General features: G+C 29.6%; 1 protein-coding gene across 3 annotated transcripts; it reads right to left on the bottom strand.

The window, feature by feature from the left end:
- Positions 1 to 2,094: 2,094 nt before the first annotated feature.
- Positions 2,095 to 7,382, bottom strand: LOC114166657 (U-box domain-containing protein 33-like). Of its 3 annotated transcripts, none has more exons than XM_028051419.2 (10): positions 7,234 to 7,382; positions 6,435 to 6,709; positions 5,870 to 5,991; positions 5,678 to 5,799; positions 5,332 to 5,436; positions 4,706 to 5,120; positions 4,384 to 4,521; positions 3,639 to 4,166; positions 2,729 to 3,484; positions 2,095 to 2,490 (listed from the first exon to the last, which is right to left on the bottom strand). In XM_028051419.2, exons 1-10 carry the CDS (start codon positions 7,236 to 7,238, stop codon positions 2,308 to 2,310), a joined length of 2,649 nt encoding a protein of 882 aa, XP_027907220.2. In that variant the 5' UTR covers positions 7,239 to 7,382; the 3' UTR covers positions 2,095 to 2,307. The 3 variants fall into 3 exon arrangements, with proteins under 3 accessions (XP_027907220.2, XP_027907221.2, XP_085524461.1); XM_028051420.2 differs by having other exon boundaries at positions 4,706 to 5,111; XM_085668335.1 differs by having other exon boundaries at positions 6,435 to 6,825; positions 7,234 to 7,366.
- Between the last annotated feature and the right edge of the window lie 8,331 nt (positions 7,383 to 15,713).

Raw genomic sequence — 15,713 nt, 5'->3', positions numbered from 1 at the left:
TTCGGGAAAAAATTGAAAATTTTTGGGAAACGGAATACGAATTTTGTTTCATAAAAATGTGAAACGGATTCTGTAATCCGTTTCAAAAAAAAAATTCAAATTTTTTTGAAACGGATTACAGAATCCGTTTCACATTTTTATGAAACGGAATTCGTATTCCGTTTCCAAAAAATTTTCATTTTTTTTCCGAAGCGGATTACATAATCCATTTCAAAATGGTGTGAAACGGAGGCCAGCATGCGTTTCATAAAGATTCCGTATTGTTTTTTTTGGGGTACAGAGGAGTTGGCGACGCAGTAAATGAAATTTACTGCGTCGCTACCCACTTTCACCTATATATTAATGAAGGGCATAATAATAAATTTTGGGGGTGCAGAAGAGGTCTTGAAGGTGTAGGGAGAAGCGCCCCCTTCATTAACCTTTTCTTTGAGCCTAATAATATCTGAGGGTTCTCCTTGCACCCCTAAAGAATTTTCCTGTACCCCTAAAAATGATCTTTTTCTCCTCACATTCAGTAGTAGGACCTACACTCCATTCTCCTACCTCACTTTACTCACCCTTTTCACTTACTATTCACTCACCTTCCTAAATCACTCATCACTCACTTCACTCACCTAATTCAAGCACAAAACACTCACGATTTTACATTTTTTTCACTCACTCACGCTCATGGTGCACACAACATTTCACTCACCATGAACACATTAAATTACACTCACACCTAAAACTTTTCACGTATACACACACATGCACAGTGCACACTCGCTTTTCTACTCGCAACACACACCTAGCAGCACACACCTAGCATGCATCCGAGGTTTAGTTTCATTATTTTTTTTGGAAAGCTCTCCTCTTGTCTTCTCTGCTGGGAGGTTATCTTCCTTCCAAAATGTTTTGGAATTTGATTTGAATGGTTGGAATGTTAATATCAGTTTTGTATTTTTTTTTCCTTTTTATTATGTGAAATGGATTTCATGATCCGTTTCAAGAGAAAACAAAATGGATTTCAAAATCCGTTTAGTATTTTTTTATTTTTTTTTCAGAAACGGATTTCGTGATCCGTTTCAGAAAAGTATGAAACTGATTACGAATTCCGTTTCACAAATTTTAAACTTTTTTCCAGAAACGGAATTCGTGATCCGTTTCAGAAAAGTATGGAATGGATTCCAAAATCCGTTTCATAAATTTTCATGTTTTTTTATGAAACGGATATTGGGATCCGTTTATACTTTTCTGAAACGGATCACAAATTCTGTTTCTAAAATTTTTAAATGCGAATTCCGCTAGTGCACTAGGAGAAAGGATGGCGCCTGAGAGAAAAGAAATGAGTGTGGTGAGTGAAATTAGTGTGTGTGTGTCGTGAACATGAGTGGCGCGGTTTGTGTGCATCAGGTTTGAGTGGAGTGTTTAGTGAGTGAGTGTGATGTGAGGATTGTGAAGAAAGTGGCGCATGCATGGGAGGAGAGTGCGTTGCAGTAATATAAGAAAGCAGGGGTCTGGTGAATGCAGAAAGAGCCAATTACTTTTTTACTTTTTTCACTTTTTAGTATGGGCAAAGATGGAGTTATATATGTTTTTGGGGTACAGGATTATATATGTTTTTGGGGTACAGGAAAAACGGTTGGAGGTGTAGGGAGAAGCCCCTAATATCTCTGCCATGATGTAGTCCAAGTTCTTGCTTTCCAGATTTTCCATTACTGCGATTCAGAACAGTTTTCTTGTTCCATCTTTTCTTTCATTGTTTCGACATTTTCTAATTCAATTTCTTTCTTCCATTTACTGTTTCTGTTTCAATTCGCTTTTCATCTATGCATTCCATTTACAGAAGACAACTGATTTCAAAAAAGAAAGAAAAAAAGGACTCAGGGAATGAATGCTATGGATTCAGTGTTTTTTTTTGTCAGTTTTGTTTTCCTTTCCTCGTATCTTATTTTAGTTACTAGTTAATGTTACTCTATTATCTATTTGAGTTAAGAATGTATATGTATAGTTTACGTTAATATAAACTTAAATGTTCCTTGAATGCTGTTGAGACGGTTCATTGGAATGGTTAAGATTAACAAATAGCATTGCTCATTGCAAAAGATAAACACATAAGATAAAGATAGTATTTAACCATATATACATACGCAACCTTTTTACAAGAACTCAAAATGTGCACAACCTATACAACATGTACGCTATAAAAATGTTGTTGACATGCTTTAAAAATGTGTAACAAAAACAAACATTATAGTGATATCTATTCTCCTAGAGATCACAACTTCATCAATGAAGAAGCAAAGAGAAAAATCAGAAGCTTGCAGATCAGTGAGTTTGAAGCCAGTCCTGGATTGCATGGCGAAGAGAGTGGTTGGGAATAAGGTTGTGATGTGCTAACTTAGACTTTGTCCTTGGTGAAGTGTCACGACCACTTTCCAGCCATTCACGTATAGCCCAAGCTTCATAAGTAAAACCATCTGCAGCCACTTGTGGATCTTGCATCACTTCCTGCAAAATATCCAAACATTTGAAAAACCTTTTAGTGTGTCTCATGGATACTCTCTAAAATGAAACAGATATTCAAAACCATATTCAGTCTCAACAATTACAGAACCTGTTTCAAGTTAGTCCTTAAACTTTACAAGAATATACAGAGACTAAATGATGAATTTTTAATATTCTGAGGATGTGTGTTTTGATTGAACTTAAACTAAAAGTGAAGATAGTGTGAGAATGAGTTTCCTACCAGAGAGATTGGACAAATAAAATATGGTGGAGGTTGGCACTTTCCTTGAGAACCCAGTTGAATGCCTTCACAAGAAGCCCTCATTGGTTCAAGTATTCTCCAAACCTCTGGATAAAAATCTGGTCTGTTCTTTCTGTTCATCTCACAACACCTCAAAGCCAAGCGAACCAACTCTTCAGCTAGCATAAGTGGCCAGTCTCCAGCCAATGGATCCAAGATGGATTTCAACTTTCTACTATGTAATGCATATTCCACTTCATTTTTTATTCCCAGAGCAGGTTTCCCAGTGATCAATCTCAATAGAATGACTCCAAAGGAATAAACATCTGACTTTGGTGTGAGTTCACCAGAAGTAAGGAATTCAGGATCCACATACACAAAAGTTCCCTTTGGAACAGTTCTCCAAAACTGTGTACTGCTGCTACTTGAACCCTCTTGACAAGATAATATACGACAGATTCCAAAGTCACTGAGCTTGCTTACAAGGTTTGAATCAAGGAGAATGTTGCCTGGTTTTAAATCACCATGTGCTATGCTGTGAGGTTTACTTGATTGAAGAAAGATGAGAGCCGAGCAGAGTTCTGCAGCTATGCGAATTCGAGTTTGCCATGACAACGGAGGTGTGTTATCCTTGCAGTTGAGACGATCTTCAAGGCTTCCATTGTGTAAATACTCATAGACAAGGGTCCAGGATTCTGGGCATGATCCTATAAGTGTCACAAGATTGGGGTGCCTCAACCTGCTCAATATTTCAACCTGATACAAACAAAACCATATCAGAGCTATTATTTGTACAACAATTTGTATGAGATGCAATAAATGTTGTGAAATAAACAGACAAAGATTGTTGCTGACCAAAAAAGGATGATGCACAAAATATCAAGTAAAACTGAAACGAAACCAGCACTACCTCTTGTTGAAACTCCTCTGGACCTTGGGTACTGTCAGGACTCAACATTTTTATAGCCACCTCAGTGTGACGTAAGATACCTTTAAATATACTTCCGTATCCACCTTGTCCGATCTTAAGGGATGGATTGAAGTTTCTTGTTGCTTCTTTAATCTCTGAAAAGGAGAATTCTGAGAAGGGTTGAAGCCAGTGAGTGCTTGAGGCTTCCCCTTGTTTTCTCCTTAACTCCTCAGCCTCTCTCAACGCATTATCAAGTTGCATTTGTAACTCATCTAGTTCATCCATGTACTTTTGAGATAACTCATCAGCAGATATATTCTTCTGCTCCAACTCCTTTATATTAAGTTCAGTAGATGCAATTCGATTCTCTAGAGATAATTTCTGATCTAAGGCAAGTTGGAGTTCCTCATTAACTTTGTTTATGTGACTCTTCATATTAACAAGTTCTTCATTTGCTTTCTGTACTTCTTCCTCTTGTTCTTTTCTTAGTTTTAGCTCTTCTTGATACAAGTTTTCAGTGGCTTTAGCCTGTCAATAAAAAGATGTTTGTCCATTCAAATGATCCTAGAATCAGTTGAGGTTTGTTTAAGGTTAGCTAATACAATCTTATTCTTTAGGTCTGGTAAGAATAATTTGAAAAACATAGAACTGATACAAACACCTAGAATTAACTTGGTGTGATGATTTACAAACATGATCATCTTACACATTGAAAAATAACAAGAACTCAACATAAGAAAATTACCTTGCGTATAGCATCAATGGCTTCTTTTTCTGCTTTCATACGCCTAACAGTTTCTTGATATGCATCTTGCCTAACATTCCAAGCCTCGGCCATTGCCTGTTCAAGTTGACCATAGAGAACATCATCCATTCCTCCATCCTGCCAGTGTTCAATTACAATATTAAAATATTATCACAAAGATCAGTTGAACAGTATGACTATCCATCAATGCAAATATAGAAGCAAGAATGACTCTTCATCCATCACAGGAAAAAGTCAAAAAAGAAGCATAACATCCCCATAGTATACATAGAAATTCTGATAGAGGAAAAAGTGTGCATACCAGTACACTTGGTGATGGTGAATGAAGATCCTTATTATTCAGAGAAAAGTCATTCAATTCCGGAATCAATTCTGGATCAACCGAACAACTCTCAAAGCACATTGAGAATACTGAAGGACTCCCCCGTGACTGCTCATCTAACTCATCACAACTTGCTTCTTTACCAAACTTTCTCTGAGGAGTTAAGTACCCTTCTAAAGAAGAAACAGATCCAGTTCTCCTCCGATGTGCACCATTGATAGTCCTAACTCTACGAAATAACTCTTGTCCGGGATTAGTTAGTTTTCTCCAACGATTTTGCCCTGCCACTGAGGATGGGGATCCAATGTTAGGTGAATGCCCAACTTCAGAGTTTTCCATTTGCAGCACAGAAGGAGATACAACCTCTACATTCCCTCTATCCAATCTGCAATCCCTATAGCACTTGTATCAGTACCAAATATAATATGATAAAATACTATTTAGGACAGTACAACAAATCAAAGTTCAAACAAAAGTCAAAACACAAGCTTTCTGAAGTTGTTAAAGTCCTTTGAAGCTTACTCCAAAATTACACTTATCTCCGTGTGACACTATTCATTGGAATTCAGTATCACCACTATTCAAGTATTCGTAACACAACATACCTTGTGTGTATGAGGTACCCATTGCAGACAAACTGTACATGACAAGAAGCTGGAGCTTGTTCACATACATATATAGCTTTCTTAGATTTGAGGGATACCATTCTCCTGCAGTATCATGCAAGTGGAAGCTCGTTAAAAGCAATAAGAATATAAATTTCAAAAGGGCTACAAAATTTTCCATGAAGCAAAGCCTTCAAGACGGGAATAAAATCAAACAGGCAGAGGGGAAGATTAAACTCCATAACTAAGAATGTTGAGAAATAGTAATTCAAAAGTGTGAAAGTATAATAGCATGGTTAACAATAATGTGTAATAGCTTCTTGAGGGATTTTAGGTGGCCACTTACCTAGAATGGTACTTATCAGATGCTGCTCCCATTACAAGCCTCTGTATGCCATACTGGTGGATGAGCTCTACAATCCCTTTTTCTACACAATCCATTTCAATGAGTATTTTGTCGGCCCTCACCTATATCAGAAAATTATTAGCAAAAGGAAAAAGAAAATGTTTTGAAAACAAGGTTCACTAGAAAAATTACCCCCATTTTTTGACAGATATAAAGATAGGCATCCATAGTCTTCGGAATTTTTTGCCTTTCCCTTTCATGATAATCTTGAACTTCCTGTTCTCTCAGTGCACTTGCAGGAAATTTAGCACCCACTAGAAAAATAACCAAATTAACCATGTTAAATCCAGTTCTTGAAATCTATCACAGGAAACGATAAATCATAAGTCATAGCGTGGTTTCTTGAATATTCTCTATATACACTAGAACTTAAACAAAAGTTATTGATTGTAACTAGAATTTCTTTAAAAGGACTCATTATCTTCTGGGCCATTTTGAGTTGTAGTTCAAATCTCCTAGTAATTTCAAAAATAATGGTGAACAACACAATATATACTCACACCAAACAAGTAATAATGTTCACAGGCACAATCAATCAAAAGCCTAACATTTGTTAACAGTAATAATAAGATTTGTACTCACGTTATGATAAAGATATCTCAGGTTCAGCCTATGTACAAATTAAGAAAGGAAAAAAGGTTTAAGTTATCTAAAATCCACAAACAATTGCAAGTGCAGACGCATGTTGCAAACTTACTCATAGGGATCATAGGTGCTGGCACGTGAACATGAAGGATGCAAATTCTCCTTCCTCCAGAATTTTGTATTGCCCATATGAGATTTAATTTGCTGTCTTTCACATCTTTTGCCACAGCAACATAGAGTGTATCATTAAGCATGCTTGGAGAACTAGGCTCACTCACAATTTCTCTCCTACTACTCATGATTCCAGGAACCCCAATATCACGAAACTTGCTCGTAGGATTCATCTGTGGTGGTGCAGTTGCAGGCATAGGACTCACCACAGCCATGCTGATAGATGAAAAATGGTTGAACCGTTAAAAGACTCTTTCTTTCACTTCTGAAGAGAATCACGATAAACTGTAACTCAGAAGTGCCGATTCAACTACTGGGAATTTTCTCTCTATCTATCAAGAAAACTTGATAAACCCAGTTAACCCAGACCAAAAAAGGAATAAATCAATGAATGAAATCTCTCAAACTAACCAAAAACTCTCTCTAGAACTAAAAAAAAATTACTTCTTTAGTCTCTCCAGAGACCCAATCTAGGATCACATTTGCAAAGACACGCAACATGTCCGTTGCCAATCATCATATAAACAAAGTTCATAGGATGATGGAAAGTCATGATGACCAAATGATGAAATGAAAAGGAAATGCCTTTTTTTTTTATGTGTAGGTATTTTGTCTATGTTGTCTCGTAGGGAATGGAAAAGAGTGCGGTTGTCTTCAGCTCATAACATGGTAGTGTACAAACAGAAGAGACATAAATATTGATAAAGTAAAAGTGAAACCTAGGAAATTACAAGAACAACCTCATGTTCCTACTTCTTCCAGCTCACGGTCGTTCTTCTTATTTTTCTTCTTCTTCTTCTACTCTTTGTTCCCTATGACTGCTTCACATGAAGTTTCCGAGAAACAGTTTAGCCCAACTACGTGGGCCTCCAATTTCCAATCTTCTGCAGCTATGGAAATAATCTGTTATAGTAAACGTAAACCTGTCAAACATCGAGACAGGTGTAACTTGTCTTCATGTATAATCATGAAAGTGATGCAACCTTGTCTTTGTTTGACACCAGAAGATAGAATGAAGAAATGAAAACGAAGATAAATTAACTGCGAATATGAGCAACAAATACATACACACTTGCATATAGATACGTGTCATTGTTCATGCAATAAATATGACTATTTCTCAGATTAAAGGAATAAGAGATATAGTCTGAGTTAGATTTTTACCTTTATAGACTACATTTTGCAATATGATATTTGTTTTGAAATATGAGATTACTTTCATTCGTGAAAGGCTCCACGTTGACGTTTAACTGTGAAATGCTCCCTCAAAGATTATAAGTATGTTAAGGAACTATTTCAAAAAGTAATTAATAAGTAGTTAAGAGTAAATGAACGTGATATACTAATATGTTATTAATATTGTGACGAGATTATTGAAATATCTATGTATGGTTGATTACTATAATTTTTCATATTTCATAAAATTTTATAAAAAAAATATTTTCTTTTATCATTTTTTAAGAATTTTAATTAATAAATAATTATTTTTTATAAAATTATAAAATTTGTAAATAGTTTTTACAAAATTTTTTAGAAAAAATGTTTTGTAAAATATATTTTGCAAAAACATTAATAATAATTTTCGAAAATTATTTTTCTTAACAAAATTTATAAGTATATTATACTAAAAAAAATTCAAAACAGAATTAGCATAAAATATGCTATTTTAGTGATAGTTAACTTTGTCTCACATGTAGTTATAATAATACTACAAGATTACTAAAATGTTTATTAACAGTCAATTTTACTTTGCAATATTAATTATGTAAAATATTTTTTTGACACCATTTGCATGGGTTGAGAATTTACTTTTAGAAATACTTTGGTTAGAAAAGTTACTTTTGTATTTGTAAACAAAATATAAATTGAAAGGTAAATTAATGGATGTAAAATATCTGTAAAAAATTGTTGAATGTCACAATATTAATATCCATTAATCATATATAACTATATTAATTTATTTAGATTCAACTTTAGGAGACAAAATATCTATTTATTTTCAATTTGATCAAAAGATTATCTTTATTGATGAAAACACCAATGCGAGCACCTCAAGTTTATATCTGAAGAGGCAAGTGGAAAACTTTTCAACAAGCTTGTATATAGGTCATAATTGACGCGACTTTGATTTGGCTCCACCACTCGTTATCTTCACAACCATATTTCTTCAAACCCAAAACCATGCGTTTGAATATGTTTTAAATGTATAAAATTTGGATTCTATTTTAGATCTTTAAATTGAAAATTATTCTTTTAGCCTCTTAATTCTTTTAAATAATTTTTTTGGGTTAAATATGATTTTGGTTCCTTAAGTTTCAGTGAATTTTGAAATTAGTCTCTCTTCGAAACTTTATACCAATTTAGTCTTTCATATTTAGAAATGTGTGGATTTAGTTCTTCTTACGAAATTTTGTTAAGTTTATTTGACATGTTATTATAATCTTTGAGTTAATATTGAAGTTAAAATGTGTGAAACGGTATAAACAATTTAAATAATATCATGAAATACGCTTGAAACGTTAGATAAACTTAACAAAATTTGGTTAAAATGACTAAATTCACATATCTTTAAAGATGAATGACTAAATTAATCAAAATTTTTGAAAAGGAACTAATTTCAAATTACACTGATATTTGAGGAAAAAAACATATTTTACCCTAATTTTTTAAATATTAAGAATGTTGTTTTGGTGGTTGATATGATTATCAACATCTATTATCGTTAATTAGTGTGGTTTCAAAAAATCACCTTATCGTTAAAATTAATATTTAACTCATAAAATATTAAAATCATAGGAATTTACATAATTTTTCCAATTTAAAGCTTACACATAATCGTGACATAGAACCAAATCCTATAAATGTTAGGATAGTCAAATAAAATTGTATAGTTTGTCAATTTATTCTAAATTTTCCATTATACTAACCTTTTACTTTTCATAGATGAATGAATTAAGTTTAAATAAAATATAAATTTAATTAAAAGTTAATATAACTAACATTTACACTTACAATTAAAAGTTCATATATATATATATATATATATATATATATATATATATATATATATATTGTTAATCACATTACTATCTAATTAAAAATTAATGCAATTAAAGTTTTTTTTTTCAACTGAACACTTATTCACTTTCTTGTTTAGTGAACTTTTATTGAAACAAAATATAAACGCAATTAAAAATTGAAAGTATTTTCTACTGCATCCACTTAACGAATTTTAATTTAAATAAAACTTAATTAAGATACACATACATATATGTATATTTTATTCATATTATGATTTAAAAATTTACAATTTTATAAATCTGTCCTAATTTTAATTAATCTCAATTTAAACTATTTTAATTTAGTTGTGGCAAAATGGATCAATCTGGTCCATTTTTTCTTAATCCGTCACGTCTAAAACAGGTCGAGTGTAATTAGTCCGTCACTTTATTTTTTTAATTTGTTTTTAATTTTTTTAATTTTTTTAATTTTTAAAATTTGTTTATATATACATATAAATAAATATTATAACAATATTAATCATATAAAATATTTTCTAAATTTTTAATTGATTGGTTAATATTTTAAAATAGATAAATTAAAATAGTTATTGCATTTACATGTTAAATTATTTTATTATAACTAATAATTAAAATTTAACTTATAAATGTTAATGATTTAAATTATAATACTATTACTATTATATACTTACACCTTTAAAAACATAATATAAAAAATAATTTTTTTAATTATCTTTTATTTTAAAATTTAATTTAAAAAAAAAATAGACTAACAAGTCTGATCGAACTTAATCACATTTTGACTTATCAAATTAACAAATCGAATGGACCAGATCAAAATAATCTGTCAGGTCAAAATTTTCAACCTGACTTATCCCTTTTAACAAAGATTAACATACTAACGCATCGGACTCTACCTATTTTGCCACCTATCCTAATTAACGATATTAATATGGTCAATGATATTTTAACCCACTTTTTTTGAGTCACTTCTAATTTACCATTTTAATCGTTATTAGATCATCACATCACTAAAAAGAATCAAAATAGATGATTTAATGGTGATTGAAATAATAGATTAAAAATAAATAAAAAATTAGATTAAAATATCATAATCCTACTAATTTTAAAAATGGGTTTGTTAAGTCAACAATCTTCGAATAATGTTAAATTTGGTAATTTAGGGAAAAGGTCTTGTTTACGCGGTTTGTGCAATTTGGGGTGGATCCCAGGAGTTTGTTTTTGTAGTTTACGAAGTTCTTGGTTGCTGTGGCCAACAACAACGTGGAAGTTCTGAACTGGTCACTCACACTCTCTCTGGGACTGGACCATGTGGTTGATTTATGAATCAATAACTTCCAAACATGGCTGTCAAAACTACAACTCAGGGAGACCTATTTTCACATGTCACAATATGAAATAATGTCAAAAATAACAATGCAAAATTTGTCTTATCACAACTACTGCATACTCATCCAAGGATGTTGCCACAGGATAATAAAACCACTCATAGAATATATGTATATATACTTACTTATATTTATTTATAATGATATTTCACAATTAAATTTTAACAATTTTTTTACAATATAACGTAATATTTTTTTAATAATTCTAAATATAAAGAAATGAAAAAATAAAAAATAAAAAATTACTCAAAAATTATCATCTTAAATTATAAAAAGTTGTAAGAGAAAATTGTCAAAATTTAGTTGTTAAAAATAATTTTTTATTTCTAAATCAGAATGATTTAATTAAAATCTAAAAGAGAAAATTACACCTTTGAAAGTTAGGATATGTAATAACAATTAATGTGTGTTAATTAGTATATTCAACATTTTAAAATATTTATTAATTGTAATTTTATTTTATTAAACCTATAGAATCTTGTTTTTGACATCAGACATTTATATTGATAAGATTTCAATTATTAATTTGAAAATAAAAATGAATAAGCAATATCATAAAATAAAGAAAACCGACAAATTTATTATTTTTGAGATTTTGAGTTGAAATCTTTTATATAATTTATTCATAATTTATTGATATCAAATATTTATGATATTTTCTCTCACAAGAATTCAATAATACACTGATTTATTATATATTTTTGAGTGGTTTTCTTAAATATTAGTTTAATTAAATATTTGGATTAAATTTGTCTTTGGTGTTTTAACTTTTAGTGAAAATTGAAATTATTTCTTCCTTAGTACTTTAGTCAATTTAGTCTACCAACTTTATAATTGCTTGAAATTAATCATTTTAATCAAATTTTGTTAAAAGGTTTCAAATGTATTTTAAAATAACATTTGAGTTGTTTATATAATTTGACACATTTTTGTTTTAATTTTAGTTGAAAAACACGTTTAAAACATTAAATAAACTTTAAAAAATGATTAAAAAGACTAAATTCACATAATTTTTAAACATGGGAACTACAAACATGGGACTACATTAGTATAAAGTTTTGAAGATGACTGATTAAGTTCAATTATTACCAAAAGTTAAGGAATCAAAAATATATTTAACCCTAAATTTTTATATAAGTGTTTTAGTATATAAAGACTCACTTTTGTAGATAAAGTTCTCTCAATCAAAGAAAATAAGGTTAAATTATTTTAATGTGATTGAAGATTATTTTTCTAAACTATATTAAAGAAATTATTGTGATACTTTAAGTTGGAAATGAGTTATGTTATGAAGGAGTTATTTTCATAAGTTGGCTATATATAAGTGTTTATTTTATAAGATAAAATAATCTTAAATATATAAACCATTTCAAAATATACTCAGTATTCTTTTCAATGTTCCCTTCCTAATTAAATATTTTTCTTAATGATTGGAAGAATCTTTCTTAATGCACGTTTTTTCTTTCCTAATCAAGTGTTTGGGACCTAATTAACCTCTTCCATTCTCCTCCACTTGGACCAGATACATACATCCAACTATAAAAACAAGGAGAATTTGTGATTTTTTTCTAGAATAAACTTGTTTAATCAATATTATTTATAAGAATATATATGTTTATTTTTCATGTCGAAAAAATTCCATTTTCAAAACGTCAAATTTGTAATGTGAAATAGTGTCATTAGTATTGAAAAACAGGTTAGAATTAGATTTGTGAATATTCTCATTTTTTTCACTCTTTTTCTAAATTGTGTCTAAAATCTTTATCACCTTTTCATTAATTTTTTTGAAAAATAAAAAATCTTACCGGAATTCATCTCTCCAATAACCGAATTTCAAGTAGGTTTTTGATATTTTAGCAACATTGTTTACAATTGAGAATTTGATTTTTTTTAAATTAAATTTTGAATAGATTTCCAACAAATAATACTAAAAATTTCGCTTTTTGGAAATGGATTTTTGTTGATTTTGCCGTCCTGATAATACTATTTGAAATTGTAAACTCGTTTTTTCGATAACCAAATTATCAACATAAATAGTAAAGTACAAGTATATTTAATAAATAATATTCTGCACAAGTTTATTTGTGATTTTTTTAAATGATTTAATTGCTGAATTTTTTTTTGAAGAATTTGTGTTCCTTTGATTTGGATTGGCCTCCCTTATTGAATTTCATGCATAACTTGCTAAAAGATGTTCATGAAAGTCTTCACAGAATGACACAAAGACAAATGAAAAGGATATGTGAGTCAGAGAGACCAACATTTCGTTGAATAATCTTTTTCTATAATCAAACAATCATTTTAACATAGTTAGTTCTTAAAGTTGAAAAATATCCATAAATTTGTACAATCTATTATAATCACATTAATTATTTTTTTAATATTTGAGTAATAATAAACATAATTGTTTTCAAGGATTAAATATGTTTTTGGTTCATTAAGTTTAAATAAAATTTAAAATTAGTTTATATTGAAATTTTTAATCAATTTAGTTCTCCATTTCTAAAAAATGCGTAAATTTAGTCATTTTAACCAAATTTTAATAAGTTTATTTGACGTTTCAAACATATTTAAAGATAATATTCGAACTGTTTATCCTGTGTAACACATTTTCGTTTCGATGTTAATTCAAATATTATCGTAAAACGCGTTTGAAATGTTAAATAAATTTAAAAAAAAAATTGGTTAAAAAAATTAAATTTATGCATCACTAAAATTTAAAGACTAAATTATGTCAAAATTTTAAAGAGAAAGTGATTTTAAATTTTTTTGAAAATTAATGGAAAATGTATTTAATTGTTATTCTAATTATCATCTATTCGAAAATTTTCAGAACAACGCGATATTGTCAGGGAAAATAATTTAATTTAGAATCATTCATTGCAAACTTTATGATTATAATTAGTAGTTGATTGGTTCCAGGGAGTTAAACGTAGATTTCATGCCAGCCATAATGTGTTGATATAAAATCTTAACTTCCTCGTAAGGATCCACGAAGGTGCAGGGACGTTTCCCGTTAGAAAGAAAGAGAAAAAAAAAAATTTAAGTCCGCATATATTTAATAAGTTTCCTTTTTTTTTTTTTTTGTTCATTAATGCACTAAAAATTAGTTAGAGAATAGGAAAGGAATTAGGTCGTGCCATTTGTTGAAAACCGTTTTAGGTTTATCGTGTATGTAAAGCAATTAATTAAATGGATAAGTAATTTAAGGTCTATTAATTTGGAATAAACATCACAAGTATGTAATTAGAGATATTTATGAGTGATATAATAGATTCAACATATCATATTATTAAATGAATGTATGTCTAATTCCGTAAGAGAATATCATCTTAAAATTTATTTTATTTTATTTGTAAAAATTAAAGAAGAGTATACAATAATCGATCAAGACCTAAAAAATAATTAAAGAAAAATTGATTAATTCATAGGTAAAATTTTATATCATATGCAAGACAATTTGTTTTCATCTTCAATCTCTCACCATCTAATATACCTGTGACTTCAATATTATTATAATTACCATAATCTCATTCTCAAATATCTCATTCAATACTACTCTTAAAATCATTCAATGTAACATTTTCGTCAAAGTAACTACAATCGTATTAACCAGTGAAGATGCATCTATTACGCGTATGTATATTCAATTTTTTATAATAAAATTATAATCGTAAAATTAAATATAAATAATATTTACTATAAAAGATGTTTTTTATTTATTTTGTAGGGAATTTTTTTTAGTTTATGTAGTTATTTTAGTTTAAAAAAATTGTTAAGTTATAAAAAGCGGTCACATTAAAAAAATTGTTAAATTTGAAAAAAAAAATCACTTAAGAACAAAATTGGTAAGTTAATTATTTTAATTTTAAAAAAATAGTTACTAGTTAAAGGATGAAATTATAAAACAAAATGTTTACACCAAAAGAATGAATCTTTTTATTTGACAATATAAATTAGAAAAACATCTACTTATTAAAGGGTAAAACTAAAAAACAAAATGTGTACACTAAAAGGGTAAATCCTCTTTGTATATAATGGTAAGGATGGTACTTGCATTTATATACTACAAAAGTACTTTATCCTTATTAGGTCAAGATATATACATCATAAATGTGAGATTAGACATTAATTGATAGTTCAATAGCAGTATGATAACGAGTGAAATAATATGTCTAACAAACAAAAAATTTCTCGATAATTGGTGACACAATAAGTCGAACAAATGACAAATCTCGCTAAGATAGACTTTAACTCATGACTCTGATACCATGTTAAAAAAATGGACTTTAAGTCTAATTTAATCTCATAAACCGATTTATTAGACCAAGTTTGCACCTACTTATATACTACGAAATTACCTTATCTCTACCCAACATAAAACTCCCAACATAACGTAGTTATTCTTCCTCAAGTTATACTAGATCAATAGATTTTTTGCAAAACTCCAAACTTTATTAGACCAATAAGAGAATCAATATATTTTTGGTTAAATTCCATACTCTACGAGACCAAACAATACATCAATAAAAACCCAGGCTCTACTAGATCAAACATTTCATGCATCTTGCTCTTACAAAAAAAAATACATATAATTACCAAACTTTTCCTTTCTTTGTCATTCGGCGAGCACATACACTCACCAAAACTGTTTGACGAGTGTATCATCTACTTACTACTTGGTTCACTCAACATCTAATTTTCTTGGAGCTCTCAAGATTTTCAAAAATTTATTTTCGCTCAGCAAGAGAACTAACTCAATCTATGACCAAGTCCTAAAACAAATTTCCA

This window comes from Vigna unguiculata, chromosome 10, assembly GCF_037176805.1.
Source record: "Vigna unguiculata cultivar grain cowpea cultivar isolate G323 ecotype 2 chromosome 10, ASM3717680v1, whole genome shotgun sequence".
In the NCBI taxonomy this organism is placed as follows: Eukaryota; Viridiplantae; Streptophyta; class Magnoliopsida; order Fabales; family Fabaceae; genus Vigna; species Vigna unguiculata.
This window is presented reverse-complemented; position numbering and strand designations above follow the sequence as displayed.

Excerpts from the sequence above, each read along its gene's own strand:
- LOC114166657 (XM_028051419.2), bottom strand. Across the intron at positions 5,800-5,869 it reads ATATCTGTCAAAAAATGGGG|GTGAGGGCCGACAAAATACT; the intron begins GTAATTTTTCTA and ends TTTCTGATATAG. Across the intron at positions 5,437-5,677 it reads TCTGATAAGTACCATTCTAG|GAGAATGGTATCCCTCAAAT; the intron begins GTAAGTGGCCAC and ends ATGATACTGCAG.